The sequence below is a fragment of the Trachypithecus francoisi genome, unplaced genomic scaffold, assembly GCF_009764315.1.
Source record: "Trachypithecus francoisi isolate TF-2019V2 unplaced genomic scaffold, Tfra_2.0 Contig00582, whole genome shotgun sequence".
In the NCBI taxonomy this organism is placed as follows: domain Eukaryota; kingdom Metazoa; phylum Chordata; class Mammalia; order Primates; family Cercopithecidae; genus Trachypithecus; species Trachypithecus francoisi.
Genome location: NW_022680745.1, coordinates 74,205 through 90,623, shown reverse-complemented (window position 1 = coordinate 90,623; position 16,419 = coordinate 74,205). Strand labels below are relative to the sequence as shown.

Here is a 16,419-nt window from a genome sequence, read left to right as displayed (position 1 = left end):
ATCACAGTAATTACATTTGCTTTCCTAGTGACTGGCTTAGAAATGGCATATGGTATAATCCAGCCAACAAAAAGGTTACAGGAAGATTACTGCAAGCTTCCAAGTTTTCTCCCTATTTAAAGGAAACATGTGAACAAAAGGAGTCCTTCCAGCCTTTAAATATTGTCTGGAGAGAGCGTGATGATTGGAGCTGTTGTTAATTAGCCTACCAAAAGTGGGATCCTGGCTGGGCACGGTAGCTTACACCTGAATTCCCAGCACTTTTGGAGGCCAAGGAGGGGATATCACGAGGTCAGGGGTTCGAGTTTGGCCAATATAGTGAAACCCTGTCTCTACTAAAAATACAAAAAATTAGCCAGGTATGGTGGTGGGTGCCTGTAATGCCAGCTACTTGGGAGACTGAGGCAGGAGAATTGCATGAACCCAGGAGACAAAGGTTGCAGTGAGCCGAGATCGCTTGCGCCATTGCACTCCAGCCCAGGCAACAGTGTGAAACTCCATCTCAAAATAAATAAATAAATAAATAAATAATGGGATCCTATGATATCCCTGAACCACCAAAAGAACTTTAGTTCCTATGGTTTTAGCCATTGTTAGTTCATCTACTATTTACAATCAGAAGTATTGTGAGAATTTTTCCAGGGCCTACAGAATAAGATCTACTTATTTCTATACTATTAAAAAGTGTTGTCTAAGCTTGCCTTATTTACATATTCAAGTCATTCCCAACAACTCCCATATCACGCTTTTTTTACTAGGAAACCTGAAGTGCCAATAAACCCTACAAAGTTCACTCAAGCATCTTACCATTTGTACTTGCTTTTATAGATGTTTCTTTTGTAGGACATGTGATCATCTTAGATGTTCCTTTTTCCAAATCTTCAGTTTTATTAGGTGTTACTCCTGCTACGCATTCAGTCTTTACAGATGTTTCTTTTTCCTCCCATGTGATCTTCCTAGGTCTTTCTTTTGCTGGCCATGCAGATTTCTCAGATGTTTCTTTTGTAGGCCTCATAATTTTCCTAGGTGTTTCTTCTGAAGACTGTTCAAACTTTCCAGATGTCGCTTTCCCCAGACATTGAATTTTGTCAGATGTTCCCTCCACCAAGGGTGCAGCCTCATGAGGTGGTTTTTCCACCAAGCTTTCAGCCATGTCAGGTGTTCTTTCTGCCAAGGGTGCAGCCTCATCAGTTGTTCCTGCAGATGTTCCTTCTGCCAAACACGCAATCTGGTTAAATTTTCTTTCTGCTAAATATCATCCTCCTGACTCTTCACCTGGCAAACTTCTACTCATTCTATATGCTTTTCTTACATATTACCAAACTTTTCTTTTCTCTCTCTCTTTTTTTTTTTTTTTTTTTTGATGGATTCTTGCTCTGTTACCCAGGCTAGAGTGCAGTGGTGCGATCTCAGCTCAATGCAATTCAAGCAGTTCTCCCACCTCAAGTGACCCTCCTACCTCAGCCTCCCAAGTAGCTGGGATTACAGGCACAGGCTACATCACCCGGCTAATTTTTCGTATTGAGTAGAGATGGGTTTCACCATGATAGTCAGGCTGGTCTCAAACTCCTGAGTTCAAGCAAACCATCTGCCTTGACGTCCCAAAGTGCTAGGATTATAGGAGTGAGCCACTATGCCTGGACACTACCAAATTTTTTAAAGCTTTAATTCTTCACCTTGGATATAAAATGTCTGACACATGCTGAATATGGTAATGACAAGACATAATAAGTAATAATTATAAGGTCTCAAAGGGGTTCTGGCACAGAGTAAACACTAAATAAAGTAATAAATAATAAAAAAGATGACAATAAGAGGAAAAATGCTTAGTACCTTAATAAAGAAGCAAATAAAAAATGACAATGATAATAACAAGGAAGATGCTTAGTACCTTAAAGATACCTGACAGTTATTTGTTAAGTGGACAAGTGGATAAATGAAAAAAAAAAAACATTTTTAAAGAAATTATGTTGGAAAAATACAGAAATTCAGTAGACACAGCTCTACTGTATTATGAGCACTGTAAAGACCCAAACTATGTGTATTCCATCTTTGTCTCCTGCAGCTTGCCAAATTTAAATTATAGAGGTCCTTTGATAAATATATAATAAATTAAAGATGTGCTCATACAGTTCATATTGTAAAAAGTATTGTGTCACATTTAAGTATCATAGTAGCATTTTCATTATTGTGAAAAATGTTTGTAATTTTTTTATAACTTTTTGAGTTTAGAGTTAAGCTATTTGAATATTTATAATGATAATATTTTGGCTATTAGAAACAGAGTATCTTCCTGTAATAAAATTACTATTAACACACTAATTATCCAGCAGATAGAACAACATACCTTGTTCTAATGAAGTAAATATATCTTATTTGGTTTCAACTTAGAGGGAATGAAGTTGATAATAGTGAGACCTTGTTGGTACAAGACTATGTAACATCCTGCGCTTCTCAATAAAGAATTGCTTTTCCAACTTCTGCACCCCGTAGGTATCGTTGAAAGATAATCTCCTATTGGTACTGATGTACCCTGGCTAAGTTTTGCAATTCTTGTTGACATTTGTTTATGGTGCCAGAAAAGTATTATTAAATTCCAAATTCTAAAGATAGTTACTTTTTTAGTGACACAAGTCACTATGTCACACAGTTGATCCTCGAATAAGGGTTTTCACTCTAGGAGCCCACTAATAGATTTTTCTTTTCCTTTGCCACTGGAAGATAGCAAGACAAATCTCTCCTCTGCCTTCTCCTTATCAGACTACTCAATGTGAAGGCAATAAGAATGAAGATTTTTATGTATACTAATTCACTTCCACTTAATAAATAGTGAATATATTTTTTCCTCCTTCTAGCAGTTTCTTTCCTCTAGCTCACTTTATTGTAAGAATACAGTATACAGTGCATATAAAACAGAAACTATGTGTTAATTGACTGTTTATGCTTTCAATAAGGCTCCAGGTCAAGAGTGGACTATTAGCAAAGTTTTGGTGGAGTCATAAGAAACAGAGTTTCATATGAAGCAGATTTTCAGCTGCATGGGGGATCAGCACCCTAACTCTTATATTGCTCAAGATTCAACTGTAATTAATTATCATTTACTAAATGCAAACCATTTATTGTAAAAATTAAATAGAGCCCAGAAGTTCAATACCAGCCTGAGGGCAACATAAGAAGACCCTGTCTCTACAGTAAATAAATAAATAAATAAAACCGTGTTTCTTCAGAGGTTATTGTAGGAGTTCATCAGGTTGGTGGGAAACATTTTAAGATGACATTATAGGACATAGACACAAATCTTCTTGGAAGGCCGGAAGGTTTTGTAAAAGTCTCAAGATAGGGTTATGGCTGAAAGCAGTCTAATCTTTACCTTGAGCAAATAGCTTAAAGTGGGTACAAAGGAAAGTAGAGTAGTTTATCTAAATAGCTTATTTACTCATGCTTTTTTTGTTTGTTTTGTTTTTGTTTTTTTGAGACGGAGTCTCACTCTGTGGTCCAGGCTGGAGTGCAGTGGTGTGATCTCAGCTCACTGCAAGCTCCGCCTCCCGGGTCCACGCCATTCTCCTGCCTCAGCTCTGGAGTAGCTGGGACTACAGGCACCCGCCACAGAGCCTGGCTCATTTTTTGTATTTTTAGTAAAGACGGGGTTTCACCATATTAGCTAGGATGGTCTTGATCATCTGACCTCGTGATCCGCCCGCCTCGGCCTCCCAGAGTGCTGGGATTACAGGCCTGAGCCACCGCGCCCGGCCACTCATGCGGCTTTAAGACTCCCCTTTGATCACCTATGGCAGGATGGCTCTCCCGGGGTGGGGCGACCAGATTAATTACCCACAGGTATGTTGACTCAAAGCCTTTGTCATTAAAACTTTGCCCACAGGGCCAGCTTGCCAGGGTTGTGGCTGCTGACTCTTTACAGCAACTTCCTTGGTGTCTGTAAAATTGGCTGAGAACCCTTGCTGCTCTTTCACTGAATATCGGTGTCTGGATATGCGTCTCATCTGTCACGCAGCCGGGGTCTGCAGGATAGACCCCCGCAGGTTATAATATTCAAATGTTACAATTTTCTGTTATTAATTCCTACTTTTCGTTATTAGATGGTCGAATTTTGTGGCTTGTAATTCAGGGCGTGTAAACTAATTATAATTTGTAATAAAATTTGTTTATAAATATATTAATTCATTAAATTGGATAACCTGATCATCCCCTATTACTGAGCTTATCAATCACACAAAGGGTTATACATTTTATAACAAGTCTAAGTTGTTATGACAATTGAGGAATCATACAATATACAAAATTGTGTTACTATATATACAAAAGTATTATATAGGATTTTAGGGACCATAATTAATACTTTTTCAGATAACATTTTTTGAAATTATAAACTACCTACAACTAAATTCTTAACTAACTCTGAATAATAAACTAAAAAAATTAAATCAAAGCTATATATACACATATGTACACACCACATATACATATATATATATGTAAACACATGCTATTTACACATTGCTTTTTGAATTGCTTTTTCATGATCAACACTTCCATAATCTTATGGTAGCAACACCAAGAGTAGCTTACTATCCGAAATCTTACCTGGATTGGTATTTTGAGGATTTTTAGATAATTTTCGTATATGTTTCAAAAGTTGTTGATGAATGCTACGTATAAAAATGTAATAAATAAAATTACTATTTTAACACTGATATAAAAAACATTTACTAAATTTATTAAGTTCTTAGAGTATTTCAGACAATATCAGAGCTAACATCAGAATATTACTTATTCCATAGACTTTAAGTTTGTAAGCTCTATGAACTTATTAGGCTTCTAATGAAAGAAGAAATAAAGCAAGATGAAATACTCATGAATTGAGGGCTGTATAACTCAGTAAATTTAACTAGAGTTAGCTTGGCTTAATAGAAAATGTCCCTAACTCAGAAAAAGTCCTAGCGCAGTTACCAACAGGTATTTTTTCTTGAACAAGTTGCTTATCTTAGGCTCAATGTCTTCTAAAAATGAGGATTTTAGAGCCTTATTTCACTAGGTTATCACAAAGATTTAACAAGAAAACATTTTTAAAATGCTCAAAGAAATAATGAAGCAATGAAATAATTGATTCTTGAACCTTATTGCTGAAGCTATTTTAAAATTCCCAATAAAACACCATGTGTTGGCCTGGTGCAGTGGCTCATGCCTGTGATGCAATCACTTTGGGATGCTGAGACAGGAGGACTGCTTGAGCCTAGAAGTTCAAGACCAGCCTGGGCAACCCAGGGAGACTCTGTCTCTACAAAAAATAAATTTTTTTTTTTAAGTGTTTATTCATAGGTTATATTGTTCAAATGTTGCAGTTTTCTGTTATTAATTCCTGCTTTTGGTTATTAGATGTTCTATTCCTTGTGGCTTGTAATTCAAGGCATCTAAGCTATTTTATAATTTGTAATGAAATTTATTTATAAATATATTAATTCATTAAATTGGATAACCTGATTATCCTCTATTACTGAGCTCATCAGTCACACCAAAGGCAGAAAACTAACAGATGTCAGCATCTGGCTTGGACTACTACTACTCTTTATCTACCTCCCTTAACCTGAATGAACAAATCTTTGTTAGAATGATGCTTAGTCACTATGTTCATTTCCAGCTGCTGTAGAAGACAAAACCCTACCTTTATTTTTTATAAGTTCCACAAAGAAGATGTAAGTTGGTATTTTCTCATTTCTGAGATGCCTACTAACAACATATTGCACAGAAGATCCTATGTGTTACCACACCTCATTTCATATATCACCTTACATAAATATTTTTTGTATGAAAATCACAATTGCAAAATGGGTGTCACCCATTTTGCTTTGACTCACACCGTTTCCTTGGAGCTAGTTAGAAAGTAGTCAGATGTCCTTTTGGGGACTGCAAGAAATATGCAACACTTCACAGATTTGTATGTCATCCTTGTGCAGGGACCATGCTGACCTTCTCGACATTGTTTCAATTTTAGCATATGTACCCCTGAAGTCAGCACAAATCCCTACTTTTATATGTGAAGACTATCAGTGATGGATGAGGCTTAGCTCTGTTAAATCTAAACAACTTACTTGAGATAGAGTGAAGTCTATTGAATGGCTTCATGGTAATGCAGAATTTGAAAATATTTTAAAAACTCAAGGTAGAGATGCAAGTAACAAGGAAGATTTTTACTTTTAGGAGAAAAGAATCACTTGAGGGGACAACCACAAGTTGGAACCCACTACAACTTTGGAAAGATGACATGGGATTTTACAGAATAAGATGAAACCTTCCACTACCTACAAAATGGTGCTACACAGGATATAAAGGGCCAGGGATATAGATCTGGTAACAGAATAAAAATGGATCTCTAATTTCTTCCTGTAACATTATTTCAACCTGACTTACAGTTTTAAACTATCACAACTAATATTTGCTAGAGAAAATAGAAAGAAGTCACTCAAAGAATAACTTAACATGAAGGTATAGGCCAAGTCCAGGTTAAGATGTGGGTTTCACATGAGGTTTTGAGTGGGAGGAGAAGGGTCAATTTGCTCACTATGTGTGTGGCTAAAGATAAAAGTTCTAGCTGCCAGAGCGGAGTGCTGGTACTTTGGAAACAATGGCTGAGAATATGTATGTGAATTTTAAAAAACTGTAATAACTTTGAAGTGTACATATGGATCACTATGAAAACTGAGGGATCTGTGTTAGTAAGGGCATCCTGGTCACAAAGGTCGATCATTGCCAGACTGCAGGCGCAAATTCAATGGCAACGATGCAGCAACAGAATCAATGAAAATAACAAAATGAAGAGAATGGCCATGTCCCCCCTAGTCCTTCTGACTTATACAAAATGACTATCTTCCTTGGACTTAAGGAACCCCTTAGATTCTTTTTAAAAATTCAAGTATTGAGATATGGAAGATAGCCCCCAGGGGACACTATCAGGTTTTCTGCCAAAGTGAACATTTCAAGACCCAAATAACTAATTAGAAAAATTAACATTGTGACACTGTATTTATCCCGGGCATAGGGATTATACTTCAAATCAAGCAGTCAACATTAGGATCCCTAGGGATAAAGTTGTTAAAAGTCCTAAAATAAAGAATCCTGGACCCAATACTCCTTCTAACTAGTCTGGCTTTTTGCCTAGTTTCTGGCTGATGAAGTGAACTAAGTCACTGTCATTCAAAAACTACCTGAAACAAACTATAAAATCTCACCTAGCTTTTAAATGTAAACACTTACAAATTAACTCCACAAGCAGCAGCATAACGTTCTGCAGTCATTCCATACATATCTTCAGCAAAGATGTCAACATTTTGCTGAAGAAGCATGCCAACTATCTCTGATGATCCATCACATATGGCAAGCATAAGGGCTGTGCTAAAATAACAAAGAGATAACTTATTATGAGCAGAACCAATTTAATATGTGCCTGTCAGTGTAGAATTAACCATTTACATGTACTAACAAACATAAGTATCTTGAGTGCTCAAGTGTTTATCCTTGCAAATCACCACCAAATCTAAAAGGAAGGGGCAAAAAGACTCATGTCCCATTGGGATATGGCATACTAGAATTGGCTAACATAAAGTCCTTTGAGAGGCAAGGAATTATGCTTTGTTCACTAATCTCAAAGAGGTAAATATTTAAGTGAAAAAGTATCTATTTCTTCCTTGGTCTAATATAATATTTTGTACTTCAAAATCAGCTAGAAGTTAGACAAGTGAGAGCAATCTGAAGGCTTAAAACAATATTAGGAATAATGATAGTAGTAGCAGTCATAGTAAGTTTAGTTAATGATGCTGATAACAACGTATGAAATACTGAATTAAATGCTGTTGATATTTATAATGTTACTTCAATATAATCATTCTTAAAGGACATATTACTATTCTCCTTTTCATATAGAAAATCATACTTGGTATTAAGTAATGTTTGCAAAGTCACACCTATCAAGTGAGGAAGCTATAAATTAAACTCAGTCTTGTGTGAATCAAAAGCATCTTTTCTCTTTATCACTCACCTATGGCTTATCTTAATTAACTAAAATATTAATCCAATTAAAGATGTCTTTCTTCCCTCTACCCATTCAAATTAAAAATACCCTATGAATAAAAAAGGAAAAAATAATAATAAATTCACAGTATCTGGTGACAGCAATTAACAGTCACATAGGGATAACCTAAAATTAATATGCTTCAAGGAAAACAACTTTATTAAAGCAAATAGTCATCCTAAGGACAAAATGATTTTATACTCCTATTTCTATTTAATATTGCTTTTTTTTCCTTTGAGACAGAATCTCACTCTATTACCCAGGCTGGAGTGTGGTGGCATGATCTCAGCTCACTGCAACCTCTGCCTCTTGGGTCAAGCAATTTTCGTGCCTCAGCCCCCTGAGTAGCTGGGACTACAGGCATGTGCCACCATGCCCAGCTAATTTTTGTGTTTTTATTAGAGGTAGGGTTTCACCATATTGGCTAAGCTGGTCTCAAACTCCTGGCCTCATGTGATCCAATCACCTTGGCCTCCCAAAGTGCTGGGATAACAGGCGACAGCTACCGTGCCCAGCAAATATTGCATTTTTTAAAAAGTGTATAAAAAAGAGAAGTTAGAAAAATACTATAAAACTGTTAATAATTCAATATTGAATTATAAAATAAATTGAAAAGATTCACACTTCTTAAAACTAATACAGAACCACTTTCATTAATAGAAGATGATGCAACCAAAAACATCAGATTACACATAAGAATCAGTCGATATAATAAGAGAAGATAAGTGCTACTATATACTGTTCTTCATGTTGACCAGTCCAAATAATTGATTTTCTTCTGATAATTTGTGTTGATATGTTTCACTATAATCTAATAATTTTAACTAAATATTGTTAATTTAATATTTCTGACCTGAGTGTTATTACTCTAGAACACTAGTCAAGTGTTTTTTAATAAAAAAAAAAAGTACCATACCATTTAAACTCATTAACTGCATTTGCATTTGCATTTTTTGTCAGTAAGAATTCCACAATTCGCTCACTTCTTTTCATTATGGCCAGTAAAAGAGGTGTGAGGCTAGCCTGCAAAATATCAAAACAATTTATAATCATGAAATTACATATCTCTCAACTGAACTGAATACCTTGCATAATATCCTATTAACTTAAACACATAAAATAGAAAGTAAATCAATAGCAGTCCCTTCTTTCTCCCTTTTCTGTGCTATCCCATGCACTGCACCTTCCCTTATAAACATTCAACCTCTGCATCACCACATTAACTCTGGTTATCTCCAAAAATCATTATATTGTAATGATTTTATGGTTTCCCATCTAAACCAAGAGCTTCTTGAGGGCAAGGGCTGTATCTTTTATCTCTATATCCTTAAACCCTAAGGCATAGTAGTAAATAATTTGTTTTTGACTAAATGAGTAATCTAAATAATTACCTCTAGGGCAGTGTTTCTTAAACTATATTCCAGAGAATAATTACCTTACCAGAAGCACTGTACCCCAACAGATTCCACCATTATATATGTTCAAGAAATATTATAAAACTGTGAATTAAATGTCCATTATTCAATAAATGACTTGAACTTTGCCTAATACTTATTTGACAATGTATTTTTGTGGCAGAGATTAACATTTGACAAATTAGAATTTCAGGAATAAGTTTTGTAAGCTTCCCAAGAAAAATGGAGGTTTCCTCTAGGTGATAAAAACTCTCTTGATTCTCTTCTATCGATAATCCCAAGATTCCAGATGCCAATGTCAGGCACTCCTGCTCTAAATGAGTCACTAAGGAAGTGGCTCTAAATTAAAAGAGATTGGCTTCAAATGAACTTTGACTGCTTATTATTAAATGGTCCATGGGGTTTCTTCTGTTACAAGACAATAAGATTTTATCTCAGCTATTAGAAAGTCAGTATAAAAGTTTATTCTCAATTATAATGACAATCCTAGGATCCTAATGCATATCTATTTCTTAAAATGCAATAATCCATTTGTATTCTGGTTTCTATTGTAATTGCTACTTAATTTTTGGCAAAACATCAAAAACATGAATAAAATGGCTTATTAATGAAAGTTCTAACTCATCTATGTGGATTAGCATAATAGAAGCCCCTAAATCACTTGAATTTTAAGGGACAATTCTGGGAAGAAGGATATAATATTTTCTGCAATGTGCATAACTTATTCAAATACAACCATGATTAATCTAAAAAGGCTTAAAAGCATTCTAATAAAAGATTATTATTTATGGTTTATATACAGAAAAATCATTGTTTAAAAAAATCTTCTAAATTCTAGAAGTCAACCCCAATATTAATGAATTAATGTAAAATATAAACTATATATTATAAACACCAATAAACTGCCTTGAATACCTTGAAATCTTTACCAACATATACTATGAGAGAGGAATTGATCACTGAAATATTTACAAAGGCAAAAGAGGTAAGTTGAGTAAGTGATGTAACTAGGTGGGCACAGTAGCAAACTGGAAACATATGCTTTGTGTAAAGCTAAAACGTCTTCTTAGCATGCCAAACAGTCATGTGGGCTCAAGAGACACCAGATTCAATCCTTTAAGAAGAAATCTAGATTTCTGCATGTCTCCTAAATTTTACATGTTGACTCAATTTATGAAGGCAAATTTTGCTTTCCTGTAGTTTTACAATAATTGGAAAGAAAAAAAACTTGGGTGGAAAGAATATTTGAAAAAGTTTTACCTTTAACAAACTCAAATATTTATCATAAATGCACAGAAAAGCCATAGTCTCTAATAGTTCTTGTAAAAATATTATATTTAAAGTAAAATCTTAGGTAATTAAGTTCTTTCAACTTATTTTCATTCAAGGAATGTTTGAGCTTCCAAATATAACAGTTTTACATATGTTAACGTTAAAACAAATGGATTTCAAATATTTTGAAAATAACATTGGTTAACGTCTACCTTGTTTTGCACTTCGATGACTGTATCATGGGACAGCAGTTTTGCCACCATTGATAAATTCTCACTATAAACAGCATAATGGAGAGCTGTGTTGCCATATATATCTACAGCATTTACATCAGCACCAGAATCTATCAGAATATTTGCACAAGCTTCCCTCTGGCATTGCAGAGCCTGTCGGTATTAAAGCAAGAAGTAAATTATAAATTATAGGAAATCAAAATAAGTATTCCACAGGTTTCACAGACTAGTTGTGTTTCAACTGAATTCATTTTTATTCTGTGTATTTGAACTAAATCCATCTTCTACTGAAAAAAATTGACTACTATATACCTTCATCAGAGGTGTCCTGCTTTCGCCATCATAGACATCAAGTTGGCACTTTCTGTCTACCAGAAATGTTACTACTTCTGCATGACCGTTGACACAGGCCCAGTGTAGAGCAGTCCTATGAGAGTGAGAGGACTTGTTGGCAAAGTTTAGTCCACTGTCTCAAAACATACAATGATTTATGTAATTGTAAACATTAAATACCAGGCTCTTTCTCTGCCTTCAAAACAAACATTTAATATTCTCCTGAAGAAAGTACAATGTTCATTCACTCTTTTTGCTCACTACATTAACGAAAGAGTGGCCTGTTTGAATACAAAGAACTTGACCTTTGGATTCAGTTCAACTTGAGCTTGAATATTACTTTAAGATCTTTCACTTTCTAGCTGTCACTTAAACTTTCTGCACCTCGATTTTCTCATCAGTCAAATGAAGATGAATACAGTAGTTATCTCAGGACATCACTGTGATGCCTCAATGAGAATCTACGCAAAGTATTTGGGAGAGTTCCTAGTACGTGTAACAGCTCAGTAATTGTTAGATATTGTAATTATTACTACTACTTAACAAAGAAAACATTTTAAGTAAAATGGTGCAATTATGCCTACTTTGTGGTGTTTTTAAAAGTAGAGGTAACACAGTATTTTAAAGATTCTAAGATGCTCAATTTCTCATATTTTAACATCTCTGACATGCAAATGCCATTTATAATTCATTATTTATTACAACTATATTTGGCAGAAATTTAAACAATCTTTTATTGGTGCATAAAATAAGGAGGCATCACACAATTCACAGTGCCTTCCAAGAAGTGGAATATGGTATATACATACATATGTATGGCAGTCCTACTCACAGGATTGACACTGAAAGAAATTATACCTTTTAAGAGTACTACACAAAAGGAGAGTTGAAATAAAAACAAAAATTGTTAAAACAAGCTATTAATTGCGTCCTTTGTAATATGCAGCTGGAATCCATATTCTTAGCAAACTATCAGAAGAGAAACCAAAGTTCTCATCATAAATGAACAATGAATCACTTGGATGGAACATCACACACTCTATCATAAGGGATGCACAGTTATACATGATATAAACGTCAGCACATGTACCCTAGAACTTAAAGTATAATAAAAAATAAAATAAAAAAAATAAAAAAAAAAAAACTTCAAGCCAAAGAAAACTTTGGATTCAATAAATAGGTATGGCATTTTATCCATATTTAGATTTACAGAATGTATGGAAATTCATATTAGATTATAGAATGCATGTAAATTAGATGTTTTTGACGATTAATATTACTATTTAGAGCTGTTATAAATTTCCAGTATCATGGTTGGTAGTTATCTTTTACTAGTTTCTCACTTCAGAAGTGTTTTTGTTTGAAAGATGAGAGGAAAAGCTTAAATTGAGATTCAGCTCTAATACTCCAATTTTAAATCCCTCACTTTGCTCAGGCTGAGCAGGTAAATGTGAAATTTTTAAGGATGAAAAGGTCTTGAGAGTTAATAGAATGTATCTTCTACATAATAGGCATTCAGCTTACATGTGATGAATGGATTAAAAGAATAAATACAGTTAGGAAGTTCAATATCTTAAAAATTGCTATAAATAAAGCACTTATATTTGCTATTTTATTTTTCTAATAATAAAACTACACTAAAATGATTAATCTATAGTTATTGACATATAAGTAATAAATCTATATATAATAAAAATATGTGTTTAATAAAATGTATATGTAAATCAATAAGCACAGATAAAAGATTCTCTTCTGAAGATGCTAAAAGTTCACAGAATATACTAATGCACAGAAAAAATATATAAAGCAAGAAATTATCTTTATCTGTGCAAAATACATATTGCTGCTCTTCCCAAAAATTATTTCATTAATAATAAACTTTTACTAATAGCATTGTACATGCTCAATGCAGAAATCAAAAATAATAAAAAGGAAAAGCATTTTATTTAAAACAAATGTCCTCAAATAACAAATTTTATCATATTTTGGACATAATTTCCGATAACACAAGACCATAGTCTGTATGTATAATCAAACTGAATTTTACCCTCACTTGGTACACCAAAATCCATTTTCAAATGTCAACATACTTCTGTATATGTTTCTGCCTTGAGTGGTCACATATTATCCCATGCTGTAAACTCACTGAAATGTATTTATAAAAACCATTAAATGGATTCTTTTTAATACATTGATATTTTAAGCAGTGCTCAGAAAAGAAATTGTGAGTATGTTTCATTATTTTCTAAAAATATTTTAGTATAATAGAATTGATCACTAATGGGCATATACAATTTTTAAATATGGTACTTACCATCAAATTGTCTATTTGAAAAGTCATCCGAAACTTACACTTTAAAGAGTACTATGAATGTCACTGCTTTTTATCCTCACAAACTTTGTAGGTAGGAAACAGTATTTGATTCCTCTTTTAACTTAAATGTCTTCTCTAACCAGGAACACTAAATATTGTTTCCTATGTGCATAGGTCACTCGCAGATCTTAAAAAAGGACTTTGCCCAGTTTTAAATTAGAGGCCCAGTACTTTTTTTAGATCTGCAATTTAGATAACTAATTTAAATTGTCCAATTTTAAATTAGAGGATTTTCTGTTGATTTGAGTGAATTCTCTACAAAACAAAGATTTTTAAATCTAATATGTATACACACATACACATACATGAGTAGTAAATATTTACAAGTATGCTGCCTTTTATTTTTTCACATATGCAGGGTAATTTAATTTTTGTTTTACTAAATTACCCTTCAGAATGCTTGCTTCTGAGCTTCTTAGAAAGGTTTTGTCAACATAAAAATGTATCTGTGTAAATAGGCATTTATGTTTTTCTGCTATTTTTATCATTTTGTATATTAAAAATTTTTATTCTATATTCCATCAGGAACTTATTTTGTGCCATAAAAATCTAGTTTTCTCCAAAAAGCAGGCATTTCACTTATGAAACTAATTCTTTTCCTACTAGTATAAAGTGTGACCATTATCAAGTTCTAAATTCTTACATATATTTGGGTGTTTCTGGATTTTCTATTCTGTTGTATTCAATTACCTGTCTTTTCAGCTGTTAGCAAACAATTTGTGATTTTTTGTTTGTTTATTTTTTTTTTTTAGACAGAGCCTCACTCTGTTGCCTAGGCTGGATTGCAATGGCAGGATCTCAGCTCACTGCAACCTCAACCTATCAGGTTCAACTGATTCTCCCGCCTCAGCCTCCCGAGTAGCTGGAATTACAGGCAGCCGACATCAGGCCCGGCTAAGTTTTGTATTTTTGTAGAGACGGTGTTTCACCATATTGGCCAGGCTGGTCTTGAACTCCTGACCTCAGATGATCCACCCGCCTCAGCCACCCAAAGTGCTGGAATTACAGGCGTGAGCCACTGCTCCCGGCCCATCTTGTGCAAATTAATAGCACATTTTGATGTCTAGAAGGGCAGGGTTTCTTTATTCCGTTACAAAATATTTAAAATGTCATCACAATAGTAAAAGCCTGTGTAATTTTAAAAATGTTAAAACGTTGATAACTTTATTTGGTTTATGTAAAACTGATAAAGAAGTTGCATCTTGAGAAAAATGAGTCTTCTTAAATTCAAGAACATAAACCATCTTCCCACCTCCAAGTTTCCTTCTAGGGTCCCTCAGCAAAGAACATATTTACATAGACATTCATTGATATCAAAATGGACATTGGACTTTATCCAAAGAATTTTTAGCCAAGAAGTTCATATATTATAGGAATTATTTCATTATGCACCATTTCATAGTGTATCTAACATTATCTTTTAAAATCTGTACATTAAAAGTAAAACCCTGTATGTACTTAATTTTGTGAGTTAAATCACTCTAAAATTTTCTACACAGTGCTCTGTGAGAGGAAGTGGGAGTGAAGAAGAAAGCAACTAAAGTGTGGAGTTGATTTTAAGGTGGCCTGGGCCCTCTGCCCTGCAGGGCTCCCCCATCCCAGGCCTGGGGGGCCTGCCCAGGATGGCCGCCCCACAGCCCGCCACTCCTCCACCCGCCACTCCTCCACCTGCTCCCCTCGTCCCCAGGCCCCCCAGCCCCTCATTCTGAAGGGGCGATCCTCCCACAGCCACCACCTCCTCCTGCAGCCCCGGCTCAGGCAGGGCCTGGTACCTCTTCTTCATGTCTTTTTTGTTGAGGTCGATGGTTTTCTTCCTTACTGTCATACTCTCCAGCTTCCGGACTTGGCCCAGGGAGGCAGCTTTATGGATCTTCCCGAGATCCCCGAAGTGGATGATGTACGAGTCGTTCTTGGTGTAGACCAGCTCGCTGAAGGCGCTCGGGCGCTTCGGGCCCGGCACGCCCTTGCCAGCGGCAGCTGAGATCCTCTTCATGGCTGCAGCCCCCTGCTAGAGAGAACCCGCGCCTCCCGCTCGCCCTTCCCCAGCCCCTACCGCTCGCCCTCGCTTCCTGCTGGCCCTTCCCCAGCACCCACCCAGCTCCCACTCGCCCTTCTTTAGTTCCCGCACCCGCCCCGACACCAGTAAAAATTTCTGTATCGCCAAGCTCTTGGACACTCCGGCCTCTCTCGGGAGAAATTCTGAGCAGAGCCGTTAGGCAGCAGCTCATGCGCAACTCAACAGGCTGAGGAGACACGCGCCCTGGCCGCGCTCCACCCGGCACCGCGTGCAGGTGGCACCTGCCGCTGAGGCGCTGCCGGGCTGGCGGGCCTCCTTGGAGCGGAACGTGGGTGGCGCCCTGCAACACGGCCTGCTTGACATAGCCGCCCCTGGCCTCTCCTCGACCCGCGATCCAGGAGCTGGACCCTGGTGCTGGACACCGTGCAGCCTCCAGGGTGGCGCTGAGCGTCGATTCCCGCCTTCCTGCAACTGGGGACCCACCCCCTGACTTAGGCGCCCTGGAGGCTTCTGGCCCAAGTATCTGCCCGGCTGGTGGCGCTGACAGGGTCCGGGTTGGAGCCCCTGCTGGCCGCGTGCCATGTTCAGGTGGGAGCTGCACCTGAGTCCACAGTGGAGGCTGCAGGGCGGGGCCCGGACGGCTGAGGGTCGCCGAGTGCACCCCCTTCCACCCTGGGCTCTGCTCTTCCTTG

General features: G+C 36.3%; 1 protein-coding gene and 1 non-coding gene across 2 annotated transcripts; both read right to left on the bottom strand.

The window, feature by feature from the left end:
- Window positions 1-502: 502 nt before the first annotated feature.
- On the bottom strand, window positions 503-15,815 carry LOC117085756 (putative ankyrin repeat domain-containing protein 30B-like). Its single transcript, XM_033214945.1, has 6 exons — window positions 15,483-15,815; window positions 11,316-11,430; window positions 10,983-11,156; window positions 9,000-9,106; window positions 4,603-4,667; window positions 503-1,212 (listed from the first exon to the last, which is right to left on the bottom strand). The coding sequence occupies exons 1-6, from the start codon at window positions 15,701-15,703 to the stop codon at window positions 791-793; spliced, it is 1,104 nt and encodes a 367-aa protein (XP_033070836.1). The 5' UTR covers window positions 15,704-15,815; the 3' UTR covers window positions 503-790.
- Window positions 5,928-6,034, bottom strand: LOC117085763. Its single transcript, XR_004438074.1, has one exon. It is a non-coding gene; the product is annotated as a U6 spliceosomal RNA (small nuclear RNA).
- Window positions 15,816-16,419: the final 604 nt, after the last annotated feature.